Source organism: Echinops telfairi, unplaced genomic scaffold (assembly GCF_000313985.2).
Source record: "Echinops telfairi isolate 266 unplaced genomic scaffold, ASM31398v2 ScPeMD7_53;HRSCAF=182, whole genome shotgun sequence".
NCBI lineage: Eukaryota > Metazoa > Chordata > Mammalia > Afrosoricida > Tenrecidae > Echinops > Echinops telfairi.
In genome coordinates this window covers 16,077,378-16,099,685 of record NW_022103951.1, presented here as the reverse complement: position 1 = coordinate 16,099,685, position 22,308 = coordinate 16,077,378, and the positions used below count along the sequence as shown (strand labels likewise).

The 22,308-nt window shown below is 42.8% G+C and overlaps 1 protein-coding gene across 2 annotated transcripts in view; it reads left to right on the top strand.

Moving 5' to 3' along the window:
- FRMPD4 (FERM and PDZ domain containing 4) overlaps window positions 1–22,308 on the top strand; it is an 874,018-nt gene that overhangs the window by 746,761 nt on the left and 104,949 nt on the right. For both annotated transcript variants that reach the window (XM_045290765.1, XM_030885770.2), the window contains exon 4: window positions 9,397–9,499. In XM_045290765.1, coding sequence (XP_045146700.1) covers window positions 9,397–9,499 — 103 coding nt within the window. The remainder of the gene's footprint in view (window positions 1–9,396; window positions 9,500–22,308) is intronic.

Genomic DNA, 22,308 nt, shown 5'->3' with positions numbered 1-22,308 from the left:
CTGTGAAGGACTAATCACTGGGATGGTGGACTGTTTACCAATGTGTACTCCCTTTTCTTTCCACTAGAGACAATAGATTCCCCCTCTACTTGGTGTTGAACTTGGAGGAGCTCTAGTGGCATAGTGAGTTACTTGTTGGTCAGCAGTTCAAATCTACCAGCTGCTCGGAGGAAGACAGATGAGGCTTTCTACTCCCATTGAGAGTTAGAGTTTCAGAAACCCACAGGGGCAATTCTACCTTATAGGATCACTGTGAGTCAGAATTGACTTGGTGGTAGTGAGTTTGTTTATGTGTTGGGCTGAGCTATGTGATTGACCTTGACCAATGGCATGTTAGCAAAGCTGACATGGGTAAAGGCTTAAACCGTGCTTGTGCACTTCAGGCTATTTCTTGGAATTCCACCATGACCATGAGAAGGAATTCCCCTGGGGCTCTGCTATTCCTCTGGAGCCTGGGCTCCAGAAATAACACACAAGGCAGCAGAACACATGAGGCGGCACCAGTCAAGTGCAGCCAGATCTTTGGTGTGAGACAGTTGCCCAACGAAGATCAGCCAATCTGCACTCATACTGAAGACCTGGGACTGGGAGGTTGTTGGACACCCACTGAGTTTGGGGAGTTTTGTTATGCAGCAGATACTGACAGATAGATTCAATGCTAAATGCCTTAAATCCCAACCATTATCAGGGTGTAAAGAAGCTCTCCTCTCAACATACAACATTGTAATGTCACTGCCCAAAGTGGACTAGCTGCGTTTTGCACAATGGGTTTTTTTCTGTATTTGTTATTTATTGTACAGACTTGTGCTGTTACTTTAAGGGGCTTGTATTGGGTTTTTAGACCAAAGGAAATTCCTTTCTATGCTGATTATCTTCAAAACCAAAACCAAACCAAATACTGCCATTGGGTCAATGTCGATTCATGGTAACTCGATAGGACAGGGTAGAACTACCCTGTGGGTTTCCAAGATAATAACTCTTTACAGGAGTGGAAAGCTCCATATTTCTCCTGGATTTCTTCCGATTTTTAGATTATGTTCAGGATTTGGCAAATCAGTAACCGAATTCAGTAGCTAAGTAGTTAAGAGCACACAGTGATTCCCTGAGTTCAAAACCTTTTTCCACTCTTCAGACGTTTAGTTTCTGTGTTCTCTGCTGCACTTCACATTGAGAGTTTTTATCTGCAACTTGTCCATAATAGGGACCTGGGTCCATAATTAGGACCATCACAGGATTGACAATACAGGGCTTTGGCAAGTATAAGTTAGAAAAGGACCTGGTATATTATTACATCATAAATGATAACTACTAGTAGTAGTAAGTGCTAAATTATTGGGCCAGTTGAGTTTATCAGTTAAGGGAAATGAAAGTCAACTAGTGAACTAGTGTCAATTTTTAAAGTCGATTTTTTATTTGAAATTTTTATCTTACTTGTTCTGAATAATATACTTCCACAGCAAGCGTCATCACAAATGCAAGCAACTGATCTGGACTTGAACTTGGAGGAACGTTTCCTCCTTCCGTCTATTGGTTTCTTACCACGCAACTCTTCCTACTGGACGTGCGGGAGCTCTTTATTTCAGTAGACAGAAAGAGTAGTTTAGCTCTCTGTGTGGGCTTGCCAAGGTCGATGCAACTGGAAATCTCATTCTTAAAATATAATAGGTTTCTTGCCTTTTAAGATAATAATAATAATATATGTGCTTTCTAGAAAGCAAAGCCAACTACTAACAATGTAGATGGTATGTTGTTATTGTAATTCGGTACCATTGAGTCTGTTCTGACTCACAGGGACACCGTGTACAACAAAACAAAATGCTGCCGGGTCCTGCAGCATCCGCACCATCGTTATGTTTGGGTCCATTGCTGTACCCACTATGTGGATCCATGTTGCCACAGGGTCTTCCTCTTTTCTGATCACCCTCTTTTTACCAAGCATGTCCTTTTCTAGTGACTGGTCTCTCTGTGTCCAAAATAAAGAGGAGTGTGTGTGTGTGTGTGTGTGTGTGTACTTGTGTGCGCATACATACACTAAACCAAACTCAAAATCACTGCCACCAAATTAATTCCGACTCATAGCAACTCTGTAAGACAGGGTAAAACTACCCCTGTGGGTTTCTGAGACACAGTCTTTATGACAGTAGAAAGCTTCCTCTTTCTCATGCAGAGCGGCTGGTGGTTTCAAACTGCTGACCTTGTGGATAGCAGTCCAATGTACAACCACTAAGGAGACTTCAAAAAGTTCATGAAAAAAATCTGATGTAAAATAGTGGAATTTTTCAAAGAGCTTTCTGAAGTCCCCTTTTGTGTGTGAGATTTTTTATATATATATATATAAAATCTCGCTTGATCTCCTATGACCAAAAAATAACCATTATTAATGTATACATAGAGATCATATGTTTATTAGACATAATTTTGTGCCTATGTACATATGCATACACAAATACATTTTATTTTATGTCATATATAATGTATTATATGTAGGTATGGTGTTTGTGAATACATACCCACACATACTTTTCTTTGAATAGGTTCATATTTGGTCTTTTGTTCGGTAGTGTTGGGATATGTTCAAATCCCTGCATATGAGATTCTCCACCGTGTGTTTACTCCTCGGAGCTTCCTGTAGATTCAAATCTTGTTTTACATTTTATTGTATTGTTTTGTTGTTCCTTCAACCTCTTTTTTTTTTTAAATGTCTTTCCCTTGACTCTCTGAAGTTCAAATACCTACTGTTAGACAATATTGAGAAAAGTCGAAAAAAGTGACAACAGAAGTCAAAGAATGTTTCTTGTCATTTTTATGGATGAAAATGTTGGTCAAATAAATGACTTCAATCATAAAAATAACTCTACTGAAATCCTATGTGATTTTGATGGCATGACCCAATTTTCTACACTAGACAACCCAGTTTTCAGAGTCAAGGGCACCAGACCATTCCCCGTAGTATGCCAGTGTTTCATATTCTGGAAGGAACTGTGTGTCGCTTCCTCTGAAAATCTGGACTCAAATTGTTTTGATTAAATAGCATATGACAAATGTATGAGTTGGTTTATTAGGTTTAGCGTAGTTTTCTATCAGACTGGTTAATATCCATCAACCAGTGATTTTGAAAATGTTTCTGTATTTGACCAGCCCTTGATTACTATGCATTAGCTTCTCTGATTTTGAGTAACTGCTTGCACACAAACCAATACCGAACCAAACTCACTGCCCTCCAGTCAATGCCAACTCACAGCGACCCTATAGGACATGTTCAAACTGCCCCTGGGCATATCTGAGACTGTCACTCATGACAGGAGTAAAAAGCTCTCCCTAGGTGTGGCTGGTGGTTTCGAACTGCTGACCTTGTGGTTAGCACTCCGTGTAACCACTACTGCCAGCAGAGTTCCTCGTGCCCCACATGATTTTCAGACTTGTTTATGTGTACAATCACATCTGTGAAATGAAATTCTTTTATCACTGAGATGAGGACATGTTAAGGTGTTCCCCACCCTCCTATTCCCCTGAAAGAAAATAAGTGTTTGCAACAGCCTGAGTGGCATGTTGTCTGACTGGGTAGGTGTAGAACTGAATCCCTTTCGGTTCTATATTCCCAGCATGAAGTGTTCGTTTTGATTACTAAATAAAGTCACAGTGATAATACTGGAAAGATAACATTTCAGTTGCATGTGCCACCCAGTGACAGCACCTAGAAATGAAGTTGAAATTATAGCACCTTATCGACATTGGACAGGCACATGTACATATCTAGGAATGGGAAAGTAACCCAGATAATCAGAATATTTTTTGTCAGTTTTATTTCAATGTGTGGCTCACACAGATGTGGGTTTAAGTTTATGTGTCAAGAGATGCAGCAGTGACCAGTCTGAATTTTGGGAGCAAGTTCAAAAGAGATAGTGACTGACTATTCTGCACTTGGAAGAATCAACAGACAGAACTGAGATGCAGTCCTGCCTCATCAAGCCAATCCCTTAACCTGTGTGATCCGCAGTTGTCTCCTTATATGAAAAGGGCAGTAGTATTCACTGAGATTCAGTTAGCAAAGCATTTTTAGCCCAGTCAGTGCCTGATGCACAACAATCACACAAGAAATCATTGTTTCCTCCTTTCTCATCGGAAAGCTGCTGTGGTTCAATAGTGGAACATTCTGTGCTGCCATGAGAGAGAGCTAGCTTTGATTGCTGGCCAATGCACTTAATCTGTCAGTGGTAGCTGGAATGTTGGCATGATATTTCACAGGTTTCTTCCAAACTAAGAAGAAAGTCCTGGTGATCGACTCCCAACAATTAGCCATTGAAAACCCTGTGAATCACAAAGGTCCAATCCCATGGTGCATGGGTTTGCTATGCGTTGGAGGCCAACATGAAGATAAATGACAACAGCAACCTTCTTCATGGAAAAGAACTGCCACTGGGAATCTGTGAGGGCCCAGCTCCTGACATTGGGAAACTAGCTGAGTCTTAGCAGCCTCTTCTTGAACATGAGCAATTTCACAACCTGCCAGCGTCAGATGAGGCCACTGTATGACTTTGATGGAGTAAAAACAAAGCAAGACTGATTTGGAATCCTATCTGGTCCAGACAAAAGCACCTGAGCACCATCCAAGCCCCACAAACAGCCAAGCATGTCTCTTTCTTGATTGACATGAGTGACTGCTCCTTTTTGACCAAGGCGCATTCCACTGCATACTGAAGGTTTAGAAGTTCACATCCACTCAGAAGTGCCTCAGAAGAAAGACCTGGTGATTGACTTCTAAAATATCAGCTATTCAAAACCCTGTGGAGTACAGCTTTACTCTGACACACATGGGGCCACCGTGAGTTGGAATGGACTCAATACCAACTGGTTAACACCCTCTTGCTCAGATGTCTTTCGGTTCCTTACATCATGGGGTCTCCCTCATTGGGTTGACAAAATAACTTCAACTTGATCTAAATACAGTTGTGCTCAGGTGTTTTCAGCATTTCTTTCAAGCATCAACACAGCTGATTGACCACCTGCTAAGGCTATCTTCTTCTTCTTAAGGAGCCTTGCTACTTAAAGTGGAATCAGCATCACCTGGAAACCTGATAGAAATACAGAATCTAGGGTATGTAAGTCTGGGTTGACTAGAGAAACCAATTCATAGGCACTCATAGGTATATAAGAAAAAGCTTTATATACAAGAGCAATTGAATATTGAGAAAACATCCCAGAGCAGTACAGATCAAGTCCATAAGTCCCATATTAGCCAATATATCCGATACCAATGTATAAAGTCCTTTTCAGACTCACGGAACCCTTGCAATGTGGCCAAATGCTAGATAACAGGCCAGTGAGTGGAAAATCTTGGGGATCCAGTGGCATTGAAGGCATCTCAGCACTGGCATGGGTCTCTCCAGGGCTACTCCAGCTCCAGGGCATTGGCTCCATCAGCGTAGCTCCATCTGGCTGTCATCAGGAATGTGAAGCAAACAGAGTGTATGTGTGCCCCGCCTCCAGGGAAGAATATGATATGACCAGTGGATTCCATGGGCATAGGCCCACTGCTGCACTGCATTTGCTGTGAAGTGAGTTCCTTGATCTGAAGCAATGCTGTGTGGGATGCCATGCCGGTGGATGAGGCATTCTGTAAGTCCACAAATGGTAGTTTTGGCAGAAGCATTGCGTGCAGGGAAGGCAAATCCATATCCAGAGTAGGTATCTGTTCCTGTAAGAACAAAACGCTGTCCCCTCCATGACGGAAGTGGTCCTATGTAACCAACCTGCCACCAGGTTGCTGGTTGATCTCCCCAAGGAACGGTCCCATATCTTGGACTCAATGTTGGTTTCTGCTGCTGGCAAATGGGGCACTCAGCAGTGGCAGTGGCCAAGTCAGCCTAGATGAGTGGAAGTCCATGTTGCTACAACCATGCATAATCTCCATCCCTGCCACCATGTCCATTTTGTTCATGTGCCCATTGGGCAATGACAAGAGTGGTAGAGGAAAGAGGAGGAAACAATCTCCACAGTGCGTGTCATCTCATCCACTTGGTTGTAACGTCTTCCTCTTCAGAACCCTTTGGTGAGCGTTCATGTGAGATACAATTACCTTTACTTTCTTGGTCCATTCGGAGAGGTCTAGCCGTATACCTCTTCCCCACACCTTCTTGTCACCAAATTTTCAATCATATCACTTCCAATTCTCTGACCATCCAGCCAAGCCATTAGCCACAGACCATGAATCAGTATACAATCTCACATCTGGCTGTTTCTCCTTCCGGGCAAACTGAACGGCCAGGTGTACTGCTCAAAATTCTGCACATTGGGAAGATTTCCCTTCACCACTGTCCTTTAGGGAAATCCCAGAAAGGGGCTGTAGTGCTGCTGCTGTCCACTTACGAGTGGCACCTGCATATCGTGCAGAGCCATCAGCAAACTGAGTACGAATTTTCTGTTCCACAGTCAACTTATCATAAGGTACTCCCCAGGAGGCCATAGGTACAGACTGGGAGAAGGAAGGTAGTGTGACAAGAGTGGAAACTGTGGGCATTTGGGTAACTTCTTCATGCAGCTTACTTGTACCTCCAGGTCTATTTAGCAATGGAGTGTTGCTGTGCACATCCAGCTTTATGACTCTGGGGATCAGACAATACCCAATTCACGATGGGCAGCTTAGGCCTCATGGTGACTCGGTGACCCATGGTGAGGCGTTCAGTCTCCACCAAGGCCCAGTAACAGGCCAACAGCTGTTTTTCAAAAGTGGAGTAGTTGTCTGCAGAGGATGACAGGACTTTACTCCAAAAATCCCAAGGGTCTATGCTGTGATGCACCAATAGGGGCCTGCCAAAGACTCCACACTTCATCTCTATCCACGACTGACCCCTCTCACACCATTGGGTCAGCTGGATCCTATGGTCCCAGGGGCAAAGCAGCTTGCACGGCAGCCTGAACCTGTTGCTGAGTCTTTTCTTGTTCTGGGCCCCACTCAAAATTGGCGGCCTTTTGTGTCACTTGCTAAATAGGTCGAAGTAGAGCACCCAAATGAGGGATATGTTGCCTCCAAAATCCTAAGAGGCCCACTAGACATTGTGCCTCCTGTTTAGTTGTTGTTGGGGGAAGGTGGGGGGGAGATGTAATAGCTTATTCTTACCAAAATTCAACCTACTGAATCAGAATCTGCTTTTTTAGAAGATACCCTGGCAAATCACAAATGGTAGAATTGGAGAATTTGCTAGGCTATTTATGGAGTAAGTAACTTTGGAGTAAGTAAGTATTTATGGAGTAAGTAAGTAACCTTGCCCGTGAACGTTTAGAGAAAAAAATGTTGATACTTGGCTCCCACCCCCTAATAAATTCAGATTTAAAAAAACTATTAATTCAGTTATTGTCTCTGTAGATGTACCTATAGTGGAGTTCAAATATTTTTATAAAACTACCAAAAACCCCAAAACACTCCAACAACAATAATAAAATAAAACAAAAAAACCCTCATTCGACAGAAAGCAGAAAATAATAATTTTAAAAAAAACAGAACAAATTTAAAATGGATCAAAAGGGATAACGAATGATCAGGTATTAAATTATAAGCAAACTACATCTGCCTTGAGGACTGTGCCTGCCCCAAGCCATCGTATTTTCAATTGTTTCATCTGCCTGTGAAAGTGGGCATCGAATAAGGAAGACGGAAGAAGAATGGATGCATTTGAAAATTGTGGTGCTGGAGAAGCCTATCGCAAGTACCATGGGCTGCCAAAAGGACCAACACATCTGTCTTGGAGGAAGCTTGACCATCGTGACCCTTAGAAGCAAGGATGAAAACACGTCATCTTGAATTCTTTGGATATGTTGTCAGGAGAGAACGGTTCCCGGAGAAGGACATCGTGTTTGCAAATGTCAAGGGCCGGCGAACAGAGGAAGGGCCTCAACACACTGGACTGACCCAATGGCTGCAGCACTGGGCTCGAGCAGAGCCGTAATGGGCAGCACGGCGCAGGACCGAGCAGTGCTTGCTTCCGTTGTGCCTAGGGTGACCATGAGTCGGAAGTGAGTCGATGGCACCGAACAATAATACCATCTGCCTTCATCCAGTTTCCAGTGCACTCTGTCTCATAGCAAGTTCAATGGTCAGAGGGGGTTCCCCAGAGCCTTCATTCATGTGGGGACCCTGCAAATGGATTCGGGGCTTTCATTGTCTTCCACGGCCTTCTGTAAACTGTAAAAGAATCATGGGGTAAAACGAGTGTTGGTGGAAAGCAAAACAGAAGGTCAAATTCTCAAAATCTAGACTTGGAGCCATTGATGCTCTATGAACAGCCCAGTCTCAAAAATGATTGCCCTGATATGATCTTTAAACTTTAAACCAAAAATACCCCCTAACGTTTTCTTAAAACCAAACACCTTGTTGTTGCTGCTAGGTACTGTCAAGTGGGTTCCTATTCGTAGTGACCCAATGCACAACAGAACAAAACCCAGCCAGTCCCACGCCATCCTGGTTCTGTGTGAGCCCATGGTGGCCGTCTCTGTGGCAGTGAATCTCATGGAGGGCCTTCCTCCTTTTTGCTGCGTGGCTACTTTACCAAGCAGGATGGCCTTCTCTCAGGATCCGTCTCTCCTGACAACATGCCCAAAGTCCGTGACACATCAGACCATCCTCCCTTCGCAGGAGCCTTCTGCCTGCACTTCTTCCAAAACAGATTTGTTTGTTCTTCTGGCAGTCCAAGGTACTTGCCATATTCCTCGCCATGACCATCATTCAAACGCATCCATTCTTCCTCACTTCCCTATTGGAATGTCCAACTTTCTCGCGCATCAGCCGTGACCGAAAATACCATCATTTCGTCAGGTACACCGTACTCTTCAAAATGTCATTGATTTGCTCTTTGTTCTTCAATGTCATTGCTTCTTCTTCAGTCTACCTTATTGACTTTATTGAAGGTCCGACATACATCAGTCAAACAATAATGTCACTTGTGCTTTTTTTTAGCCTTTTTTTTAGGTAGTTTGGCCATTTGTATGTGCTCTTTTAAAGAGCTCTCTACATGGGACCAACTTGACACCAGCAACACAAAAGATTAAACGGGAAGTTCATGTTCACAGTGGGACAGCAATTGGAAAAGGACGGCGAGATTGCTTGCGGAACTTGAAGGACATCCTCCATGTCACAGAATTTACTTGTAAAACTTGTTGGATTGGCATATGTAGAACTTCAACAAAAATAGTTTAAAAATCAGTTACGCAGAACTTCCCAGTTCTTTCCGATGGGCAACCAGTGTTGACAAGGACCAGGTAGAGAACACGCAGGCAGAACTGAGCTATGTTTTTGCCATTGGCACCATTTGCTTACCATGCGCGACAATTCATCTGGAGAGGAGGCTGTGGATGAGGTAACAATGGCCTTCTCACTCCTGCTTTGCTTTCATTTGTCTCCAGGTGGCCCCTCTGAAGGAAAGTTGATCCCGGGAGATCAGATTGTGATGATTAATGATGAGCCAGTCAGCGCTGCACCCAGGGAGCGGGTCATCGACCTGGTCAGGTGCGTGCCTCCTTCATCTGTCTGTGTGCTGCCACCAGGGTTGCTTCCCAGCTCTGAAGCCTCATCCAGCAGAGAGGGGATTTCAGCGATCCAATTTTGGGCAGAAATACAAACCTACACTTAGGCATCATGGAATGGCTTGCTGTTGCAGACCACTCAATGTATAAGACACAAGCTATGGAAACACAAACTGCCTAATTGGCCAATCCATGGTAACATTCAGGGTGCATACGTTCTGCTTATAACTTTTTAAATTAAAAGATATTTTTATTGGGGGCTCTTACAGCTCTTATAACAATCTACACATCAATTATATCAAGCATATTTGTACATATGTTGCCATCATCCTTGTTTTTTAAATTGGGGCCTCTTACAGCTCTTATCACAATCCAAATATCTATCCATTGTGTCAAACACATCTGTACATATGTTGTCATCATCTTTTTCAGAACATTTTCTTTCTACTTGAGCCTGTGGTATCAGTGCCTCATTTGTTTTCCTCCCTCCCCCATGTCCCCTTGATAATTTATGAAGTATTCTTTTTCTCCATGCCTTAAACTGACCGCTATCTCCTTTCGCCCATTTTTCTGCTCTCCGTCCCACTGGGAGGGGAGCCATACGTCGATTATTGTGATCAGTTCCCCCTCCCTCCCCCTAGCCCCTTCCCTTTCCCTCCTAGGATTGATGCTCTCCTTATTGGTCCTGGGGGGATTTTTCTGTTCTGGATTTCCTGTGTTATGTCTGCTCATAATTTTTATGACTCCTCTTTCCTTTGCTGTAGCGAAGGTTTGCAATTTTTGCCTTCCACAACTTTGACAATTCATCTGGACTTTTGCATAATCAGGGAGATGAAAATGCAAAACCTGAATACCATTTAAGTGCTGGGTAATTTTGCATACAAAATCCCGAGATAGACAAACATGTAGCCCCCTGATTTTTTTCATACTTGACTGGGGTTTTAGATGATCAACTGAGGCATAAGGATAATTAAGTCCAAATCAAAGCCTTTTGAAAATGGGATTGGTTTATTGGCTGTGTTTCATCATGGGTGTATGTACATTTATATGTGGCATTGTTGGTGCACCAGTGTGATAGCTAGGTTTATTGGGCCAACCTGGCCAATAGGAACATGTGGGATTATTCAGGTTGCAGTGCGATTGGAGTGAAAAGAGATAAATAGTTCTGCAAGGCCTGCCCCTCTCTCTCTTGCTCTCTGGTAATCAGAGCATGCTGGAGTGTGTGCGCTACTGCTGTAGCTAGTTCTCTGCCACAACCCACGAGCTACACCACCTGTGGGCCAGGCCAACCTATGGATCATGTCACTGGAACTTGAGGCTCCTTCGAGACCTGTTTTGCCTTGCTGCTGGTGTGTACATCACTTGTACTTAAGGCTGATGGATTCCTTCGCTTTGCATTGCTTGTGTTCAATATCACATCAAGTCTGCTTAGCTGAGCTCCTGAGCTACTTACTGTTGGTGACCCACCCAGCTGCCTGCTGCCTGTGGGCAGACTCTGCTTGCCTTGCCCCAGGGAGGACTCTGCTATCTGTTTACTTGACCTTGGACCTGGCAGCCCATGTGCCTTGAAGGACTTCCCGTATATCAACTGTTCCACAGAAGTGAGTTGAGCTGAACCCTCTATACTGATGTGTGGACTAATTACCTGTTATATTCCTTCTCACTATAAACCTAAGCTCTTATACATATATAAAATCATAAGTGTCCTGGTTTCATTTCTCTAGAAAACCCTGCCTAACACAACCAGAAAATGTGCTTCATAGGATGTTAAATAGGTGATCAGGAATCCTCTTTGAAGCCACTGAAGCTACACCTCCATAGTGAATTTAGGGTAAAAAGAATACTTTCAAAGGCTTTCAGATGAAGCCCTGTGTAGTTGATGACTGGACTGACTTGTACCAAAAGTGGGTTGAGGGTTGATAGAGGTGTGACTGGTAGGGGTGTGGAGAGACCAGGACTTTCATGCATACCTGATGGGACTATTAAATGTTGTAACCACGGTGGAAAATGGTATGGAAATTCCTTGAAAAGTTAGAAATAGAACTATTATATGATCCAGCAACTCCTTTACTTGGCCTCTATCCTAGAGAAATAACAATCAGGACACGAATAGAAGCATGTACATCCATGTTCATCGAAGCACTATTAGCCCGATAGAAAAAGAGTTGGAAATAACCTAAATACCCATCCTTGGAAGAATGGATCGATAGTTTGATACATACACACAGTGGAATACTATGCAGCCTTAAATAATAATCGTGAATCTGCAAAACACCTTATATGGATGAACCTGGAGCACATTACCTGACAGCTATCATATGAGGCCACTGTTATAAAAAGTCAGGAAAAGGTTTTCACACTAGAAGTAGCATTCTCTTGTGGGAGGGGAAGGGATGGTAAATTACTAGCCAGAGAGTAAACATGGATGATCTTGGGTAAAGGGAAAGACAGTACTCAATAAGAGCAAACACACACACACACACACACACAAATTATGGAGGCACGGACAGACACTGGTAGGAGTCTAAGACAAGATGAGTTAAAGGCAACAGCAGTAAATATGATTAGATACACAAATTCCAATAATGATGATATGCTACGGATATCCTAGAGAAGAATGGAAATTCCAGAACACTTCATTGTGCTCCTGTGGAACTTGCACATGATCAAGAGGCAGTCGTATGACCGGAATAAGAACATACTGCATGGTTCAAAATGAAGAAAGGTGTGTGTCAGGGTTGTATCCTCTCTGCATACTTATTCCACCTGTATGCGGAGCAAGTCATCAGAGAAGCTGGATCATGTGAAGAAGAATGTGGCATCAGGATTGGAGGAAGGTTCATTGACAGCCTGCAATATGCACATCCCACAGCCTTGCTTGTTGGAAGTGAGGAAAGTTTTAAGCACTTGATGACAGATACCAAGGGTTGTAGTTTTCATTGTATATCACAACTCAATGTCAAGAAGACCCAAATCCTCACAACTGGACCAATGAGTAACGTGATGATAAATGGAGAGAAGATGGAAGTGGTCAAGGATTTCTTCTTGCTGAGATCCACAGTCAATGCTCATGGAAGCAGCAGTCAAGAGCTTGAATAACACCTTACGTTGCATAGAACTACTGCACCAGACTTCTTAAAGTGTTGAAAAGCAAGATTGTTACTTTGAGGACTAAGGTGCACTTGACCCAAGCCATGGTGTTTACAATTGCTTCATATGCATGTGAAAGTGGGACATTGACTAAGAAAGACTGAAGATGAATTGATGCATGGAAACAATTATTTCGATGGACTAATGGTCCACGTGTACATCGGTTTCTGTGATCTCGAGTCCAGAACTAGAAAGTTCCCTCCCACCACCACCAACTGCTCTGAAAGGGATCACATTAGAACCTCCTGGAGCCATGGCATACAAATATGCAACAAAATTAGAGTCTTCAGGATAAAGGTTCTCTCTCTCGCTTCAGATCAGCTTCCTCTTCAAAGTGTCCAAGGAAGAAATTGAAGGTAGGAAGACACAGAACTAGAAACAGAGGTGTTCATTTTAGAACCTAGGTTGCCCATCTTATTTGGCCTATTGCCCCTTTTCAGAAAAAAATTTACTGAGGCCTCCATGGCAATTAAAAACTTGTGTACTGTAGCTCACAATCCAGGATCAAGTACCATGCTTTTTTTTAGCAGCCTTGGATCAGCCCAGTGTCCCCCAGCTGAAGTATTGCCCACTTTGGGAAAAACACTCTTTTAGAGTGACCAGTTTTCTAGGTTTGCCTGGGACTGTCCCAGTTTGAACATTGAAAGGTCTCCATCCTGGGAAAACTGCCCACCCCTCTCATAGGATAGCTGATTGTCCTGCTTTAAAAACCCAAACACCAGTTGTGTAGTAAGCCTCCACTCATGGCAAGGCTCCATGTTCATAGGGTTTTCAGTGGTTTGGTTTCCAGAAAAAAAGGAAATGACCAGGCTTTTCTGTCAAAGCACCTCTGGATGGACTCACACCTTGAAACTTTCCATTAATAGTTGAGCAGGTTAACCTTGGGCACCACCCAAGGACTCACCCTAACCACCACTTTACAGGTGGCTGGGAAAGTTGAATTTCATAGGGCTTCCAAACCTCCGAAGGAGCCTCTGACAAATGAGTAGGCACCAGGACTTGCATCGTATTTACCCTGCACTTGAGACAAGTCCTGGGAGTGCTCAAAATGTTCCTGTGGACCAGGAATACATGAATCTGAACCCACCTGTATTTAAAGCCCTTGCAAGGGAGTTGGAATGTTGTCATGTGGAATTGCTTCTCCCTGAGAATTCACCTAGGTGTCACTTCACTAAATTCTAGCTCCAACTTAAGAAAAATTCATTCTTATATCATGGCTCTGCTCTATATTCACCTTCATGAAATGATCACTGAAAATAAGGGTGCTACAGCATAAGGTAGTGAAGAAAGTAGATGGTGCCCAGCTATCAGTCAGAATAGTGTCTGGGGTCTTAAAGGCTTGTGTTCGAACAAGCAGTCATATAAGCGAGGCTTCAACTAAGTCCACACAGAAAAAGCACACCACTTTGTGTGATCCAAAGATGACAATTACAAAATTCAAATATGGTGAAGAGGAAAATATGAGGGCTAGAATTATGAACACCTAATTTATGGAAGGGTATGGAGGACAGTGGGAGCCCAAAATCTATCTGCAGAGTATCTAGTCAGATTAAGCTGCTGGCAGATCCTCTCTAGCCACAGGCAAGAGTCCCCAACAGCCTTACTGTCAGGCAGAAACTATTGTAATCTTGATTATGCTGCATCAAACACAGTACTCCCCCAGTTGACCTCCCTAAAGACATGATCAAAAATTGTTCTGAGTGCAAGTATCTTTTAGTTGTTCCACAACAGAAATTTCTTCCTTGGCTTTTTGAATGTTGATGGAAATCTTCTCCCTTTCATGAATTATTTCTATGATTGCCTTCATACTAATCTGATCTTATTCTTACCACCTTAGTGTGATTTTCTTTTCATTGTTTTCTGTTGGGTTTACCAGCGGTGAAGCACAGGAGTGGATGTATAATGATTATGGGTGATACAAGATGTTATAGGGGATGCAGGGGTGAGGGATGGGCGGTGGGAAGAAAAGGGGATTTCAGGAGTGGATAGTGAGGTGGGGGAGGAGGGGAGCACTAGAATTGATTGTAATTGTGCAATTCATATTGAAGGTGATGTTACCATGGAGTAGGGGGGTGCTCTAAAATAGATGTAGTGGTGATGGTAAAATTCCCCTTGGTATGCTTGAACGCTGGAATTACTCAATTGTATGATATGTAAATTATGTGCCAACAAAACTTTTAGGGAAAAAATATGGATATACCCTCATCTAGGCAGGCATGGACCCTCACATCTGCTTGCATCCTGGAGTGCCATGTTTGGGCGCAATGGCAGAAGTCATATGAAAACATTGTTTTCCCCTTGGCGCACGCCTCCATGATCAGTTGGGCGCAATGGCAGAAGTCATATGAAAACATTGTTTTCCCCTTGGCGCACGCCTCCATGATCAGTCCTATTGATTTTTGTGCTTGGAGGAGGATAGAGGAAATCAAATATCTCTGTTTGGGTTTCCTGTGACCAAATTGCCTGCTGCAGAGGAGAGACAGAGAAAAACTCTCTAAATATACTCTCATGGCCTAGCTATCCTGCCGGGGCACTTAGAAATATTGTTTTCCAAGGAAGATGTTTTTTTGCCTTCTGAGTCAATGAGTTATGGAAGGAAAAGAGCTCTGTAACACTTGATAATGTAGTGGAGCTGGATAAGTAAATGAGCCAATTAGAAAAGGGGTTGGCAAAGGCTGGCTCCTGATTCAAAAACTGCTCACCACTTGTTTTATATGGGCTGGAAGCTAAGAATTTGTTTAAAGAGAATTTAAACCGATAAACGTTCTGTGACACGGAGCAAGGGATTTCATTGTTGATATCAGATGGAACTTAGTTGAACATAGAGAACACCCGAGAGATGTGTACTGTACTGTATAGACTTTACAGAGGTTTTCAACGGTGTGTGTGTGATCAGAAATTAGGGCTGATGTGACAAAGAATGGGAGCTCAAGAATCCTTCCTTGTGTTCGTGTGGAGCCGGTACAGTGGTTCGAACAAAACAAGGGAATGCTGCATGTTTCATGGTAAATGGTGGGCAGCACCGTTGGATCCATTCAGCCTACGTATTCATCCTGTACGCTGTACAAATAAGCTGAGAAACTGGAAGTTATAAATAAGAACATGGCACATGGCACATGGCTTCAGCCTGGGAGAGAGACTCATAAACAATCTGCAGGTGTGCTGAAGATGAAGGTCACTGGAATCACTTACTGCCGAAGGTCAAAGACTCCAACCTAAGTTTGGGTTATACCTGAATGATCATTCTCACTAGACTGTCCAACGTTATGATAAATAAATAAGAAATTCAAGTTGTCAATTATGTCATTCTACTTGGATCAACAACCAATTCCCATAGAGGCAGCGATCATATGAGGTGTTGGGCACATCTGCTGCACAATATTCTTTAAAGTTTTAAAAAGCAAAGATGTCACTTGGATGACTTAAGTATGCTACTCCCAGTCCTGGTCTCTTCAGATGCATGGGAAAGCTCAACAATGTGATAAGAAAACACAGGAAGAATTGATGTGTTCAAATTCTTGTGTTGGTGACAAGTATTGAATATACTGTGGACAGTCAGAAGAATGAACAGACCAGTCTTCAGAGAAATGCAAACAGAATACTCCTTAGAAGCAAGGTTGTGGAGACTTTAGCTCACTTATTTTGGACACCTCATGAAGAAATACTAATAGCTTACCCCTGGCACCAAGCCCTGTACTTAGGGTAAGCAGCACTCTATAGAATGGGAGATCAAACCGTATAGGGCAAAAGCTCATGGGCTGTGGCTCAAGGTGGATATGTATTGACTCCTCATACCGACAGCGTTTGGAGGGCTGTGTCATTGAGAACATTGATGTCATCAGTGCAATCACCTTACACCCCAGGGGGGTGATTGACAATGTTGTACATTTTTATAGGGTTTCATTTTTTTCCCCTGCTTTAGCTGGTTTGTTTTTAAAATTTTTTGTTTTGTTTTTTTGTTTCTCTCTTTGTTGGTTGGTTGGTTGGTTGGTTGCTGGTGATGGTGTAGGTGGTCCTATGGGGGGTTTGATTTTGTCATAATATGACCATCAAAGTAAAACTCAGTCGTTTATATTCCATGGGCAAGAAGATGGGTTCTGGGCTCCTATTTAACTCTAGCACCAATGCAAGAACAGTTAATTCTGACAACATGACTCTGCTTAATACTCACCTTCATGAAATCATCATTGAAGATAAGGGTCCTACAACAAAGTGTGGTGAAGAGAGCAGATGGTGCCTTGCCATCAATCAGAATAGTGTCTGGCTCTGAAAGGCTTGTAGTCAAACAAGCAGCCATCTAAGTGAGAAGTCAACTAAGTCTACATGGAACAAGCATGCCAGTTTGGGTGATCCAAAGATGACCATACCAAAATTCAAATATAATGAAGGGAAAAGTATCAGAGCCAAAATTGTGAGCACCCAATTGGTGAAAGGCTGTGGAGGACAGCAGGAGCCCAAAACCTATCTGCAGAATATCTGGTCACATTAAGCCACTGGCAGATCCCCTCTAGTCACATGCAAAGGTCTGGAACAGCCTGACTATCAAACATAGATCATTGTAATCCTGATTATGCTGGACAAAACTTGATCGTTAGTCAATTGACCACTCTCTAGACCCAAACTGAATAGGTGAAAGGATCTCTTGCTTCTTCCATGACAGAAATGTCTTCGCTGGCTTTTTAAATATTGATGGTGGTCTTTTCTTTCTTACCCATTGTTTTTATTTTTATCTTTATATTACTATTGTTTTATCCTTACCATGTTATTTCATTTTTGTTCTTTACTGGTACTTTGGCGTTTACAAGTCTGTGAAGCACAGAAGAAATGGATCCACAGAGATAATAACTGATGCAAGGGTTTGTAGGGGATATGGGTGGGGGGCCTGGGAGGAGATGGGGAGGGTAAGGGGAATCTCAGGAGTAAACAATGAAGGCAGGAGTGGGAGGGAGAATTATTACAGAATATGATTACACAACTTATTTTAATGGTGATTTAATCTTGCAGGGGGTAAAAAAGAAAATGTTCTAAAATTGATTGTGGTATAGTTGTACAATTTAATTTTTGGATTATGTACCTATAGAAATGTCAAAAAGGAAGGAAGGAAGGAAGGAAGGAAGGAAGGAAGGAAGGAAGGAAGGAAGGAAGGAAGGAAGGAAGGAAGACTAAAAGCTAGAAAAGGACAAACCATGTTTGGCAAATAGAGGGTCATTGAAAGTGAGGGGAACCCCCAGTGAACTGGATGGAACACAATAGCCACAACAGTGACCCCAAACATATCACCAATTCTGAAGATGGTGCAGGCTGCAGGGCTGAGCAAGGTTGTATTTAGTCATACCCAAGCTGGGCAGGAATCAGAAGTAACACCCTAACTACTATGCGGACTATGGAGCCAGGGATGGTAAACACAAGAATCAACATGGCAAAGGCCAGCCTTTGGGTAGCTTCTAGACTCGACCACGATGAGCCGGTCACATTGGCTAGCCACAAAGTGGACAAAAAAACCATGTTGGAATGCATGCAGTCATGTCCAATTTGTAAGAAGTTTGCCAGCAATAAAACTCCATACGCGCCAGATGCTACTTTGATGGGAAACGTGTGATCCTAAACCTTACTCCCTTTTAATCCCAGGGCTGTACGTTTATCTTATCAAAGTAACCTGGCCCTTTATTTTAACCAAATAAATCTAAGTCCACTGACACAGTGTAATTCACCGAGATGACGGGCTGCTGGCTGTGGAGTGCTTATTAGAATCAATACCTTTAATCTCATTCAAGTAGAATGTTGAAATAATGTATTTCTCACTAATGACAAAGTGCATACATTAGACCATGTCCCTGTGCCTTCCCATCTGGTTGGTCGTCCGTCTGCTATAGTGTATCCAAACCTAAACATTGTTTCGCTCTTGTACAATAATGCCTTTTTTATTGAGCTCTTCAGCCGATATGTGTTTTAATGTCTATATCTTACACAAGATAAATTCTCTTTCTGTTTAATAAAATATCCCATTTTCTTAGCCATGAAGGAAATTTGGGGAAACACTCATCATTTTAATAACACCGTAAAATTCTCCCTTTAAAAATTGGCAGCCATTTGCTTGCCTAAGCGGTTTAGGCTTGTTTTCCTCCCTCTCCTCACCCCGACCCCCTCTGCACCCAGTGTAGCATTTGCTCATGGATCGTTCTGTGTTTCCAGCTACATTTGTGTTTCGTTGTGGACTCATTTTCTTATCATTTGGTTGCTTTATTATAGAAAAGGTTTTGTTTTGTTTTTTCTTGAGAAAATGAGAAAGTTTCTTGGAGACCAATTTACTGCTATAGTAACCACGTTTTTGTTTTTTGCATATATTCTGGAAAAGAGCTATAATTGCCATACTAAAAATAGGCAAGTTCTGTTCATTTTGTCTTTTTCTACATTATTAACTCTAGCTCGCACCTTATAGCAGTTGGGGAGTAAAATCTTTGACGAGTCTGTGCCCTCTGAAAATTATCATGCTCTTCCTTCTTTACGAGGCTCCGAGGGCAATGTTCTTTGGCATTTCATAACTAGACAAATGAACTTAAAAAATCATAATAATTTGCATTTTGACAAAAATTATAGTGTAGAATTGCTCTTAGAAGCGCTATGAATTGTGGCCCCTCCCCCTCATGGCTAGGCAACCAATTTAAATTGGGTTACCTCAACACGTGATGATTGAGCATGTACTCTGTGAAGAGCATGGTGCAAGGCCTGGGGCCGGACAGATACATGAGACAGAGTTCCTGCTGTTGGAGGCAGAGACTTCGAATTGATTACAAGATGCTTCTCAGGTGTTTTATCAAGGAATGCTTGGTAGGGGTGGGTAGGGATGTTAAGGAATGTCCATGGGGGGTGTGATGTGAAATCACCCTTGGTGGAAGAGCAGACATCTGGGAGGGAGGTGTAAACTAGATCTTTCTTTTGTCCCCCACCCCCCCCCTAAACCCTCCTGGTGGCCACTCACTTTCCAAGCTGCAGATGTAGAAGTAATCATTGCCTAGGCAGCTGTCCTGAATCTACAACCTTGATATTTACTTCTACGCTTCTTTTATTAGGGCATAACAGCATCATCGATCTTGTGGTTCTTGTTAGACTTGAGTGCTAGCTCTTTGGGATCTATTGATGCTAAAAAACATCGATTTCTCCCTCCTCCCAGAGGACTCAGTGTCTCTACACATATTTACAGATGACTCATCCTTTACCCCTAAAGTGGAACCCAGTTTAAGAACCCCAGCATCCAACATTGAAAGTGCTGGTTCCCTTCATGTCCCCTCCCCAATCTCTGAGGAGCCACCACTTGGGAAACTCTGTCTCATTCCTTTCCATCACAGCAGAAGGCTGCCCTCCCCATAGGTGAAACCTATGGTCAAACCAAAGTCTCATTCTGTCTTCTCTCCCTACTTAAGCGGAACTGTAGTTGCTGGTTTCGTTGCTGAATGGTGATATGTTGTGGTACACCATTGAGCCAATTCCAACTCATAGCGAGCCAATAGGACAGAGTAGAACAGCTCCAGAAAGTTTTCCAGCCTATAGTCTTGATAGGAGCCGATCACAGGTCTTTTCTTCCATAGAATGACTAGTGTGCTCAAATCGAAAAGTTAGCAGCCAAACATTTAACCACTACACCACCTGAGCTTCTTATGAGTTGTTGTTGGTATCACGCTGGTTCTATGTTGTTTTTAGTATCAAGTTGGTTCTACCTCCTGGTGACCCTATGCACAACAGAACAAAACACTGCTTGGTTCTGTGCCCTCCTCGCAATCACTGAGATGCGAGTGTTGTAGCCACTGTGTCAATCTGTCTCATTGGAAATTGTCCTCTTTTGCCTGACCCTCTACTTTAGATAACCTTCTCCAGTGACTAATCATGAAACTATCTAAGACACAATCTCACCGTGTTCTCTCCTACGGAACATTCTGGTTGTACCTCTTCCTAGACAATGTGTTCATTCTTCTGGCCATCCGTGGTATATTCGATATCTTGTCTCCACACCATATTTCTAAAGTACCAAGTCGTCTTCAGTCTTCCTTATCCTTGGTCCACCCTTCGTGTTCAACTAAGGCTGTTGAAAATTCCATGGCTTGGGTCAGGTGCACTGCAGGTCTCAAAGTGACAGCTTTGCTTTATAACACTTTAAAGAGGTCTTTTGCAGCAGATTTTCCCAGTCCAATATACTGTTTGATCTCTTGAGTGCTGTTTCCATGAATATTGATTGTGGATCCATGTAAAACAAAATATTTGATAAACTTCATCTGATATCTCCATGTATCGTGATGTTACCGTTTGACTTACTTGTGAGGATTCTTGTTTGCTCCATGTAGAGCTGCTATAGCTATGACCCTATCTACAGAAAACTTCCCATGTGTACTAACATCCTAAGACTGAAGATCCTTTCTGGGGATCAGTATGGTTCTTCCAATAAGAAAGCAACTGTACTAGGAAATAAGATGATGTTAAATTACAAATCATTACTTTCATTCTCAAAAAGACAAAGCCACTAATTTTTTAGAGACATTCTACCTACCCAGTAACTAACACTTCTAAACACTCACCAAACGTGTACAATCTTCAATGTAAGACTAGGGTGATTCTTCTAGAAGGAGCAAGTGCTCAGAAGGAAGAGTCATGCCACCCTTTACCAAGCCCTTCTTAGAAAACGATGGGCACTTCCGCCACTTTGATTCCACGCTCTACCCCTGACCACAGGAATGCACCACCACAATGCAGGCCAGATCATTCTGTGTAACGTGTAAGGGCTCCTTTTATAACACCCCAATAAACAAAAAGGGAAAAGTTGATGGCATCCTAATTCCTAATTGAGAAATATTGGATCTTTAGTATATGCTAAGCCATGCATTAAACACTATCCATGCCTTGTTGCCAAGACACCCACCACCACCAGCCATGGCCGTTGGGATGATTACAATTCATAGGGACTCTGTATGTCTGAGTAGAACTGCTCCTAGGACTTCTGAGGCTGGAAATCTGGACACTGGCTCCTAATTTATAGATGGGGAAAGTGAAGCATGGAACAGATGAAGGAGGTGCCCCAAGAGCCCACAGCTAGGAAGCTGTTGAGGGAAACTCAGTTTAAGTCCTGAGTGAACACTCACGCACTCCTTTCCGTGGTTCACTATGTGTATTCCTCACAAAAGACCTGCTAGCAAGCCCTTTTTCATTGTGCGGAAATGGAGGGGTCTTGCCTTGCTCGTGGTCAGAATCAAGGAAAGAGATGTGGACTTGGAATGGAAGAAAACCAGTTTGAATTGCTAGGACTCCTTGGCCCAAAGGGGGCCAAGGCTGAGCATATGGGTTAGCAAGTTCTCCTTAGTTGGTAGCCCACAAATGGCTGAGCTTTAATTGCGCTCTAGAACCTGGGACTTAAGCCCCAGTCCCCATAGATTCCCTCTATTTCTGGATTATGCACAAGCAGCCTATCTCTTATCGCAGGTTTGCCTTGATTTGACTAGTTACCACTCAGAGGTATTTGCTTCTTTCAGTCGGTGGGAGATTGGCAGACTTATTAAAGAGTAAAATCGACCATTTAGAAGGGACCCATCTAAAAATTAGATCTCAGTGCGTCTGTCTGTTTTATCAGCCCCTCCTCATCAGAATTATAATGGAAAG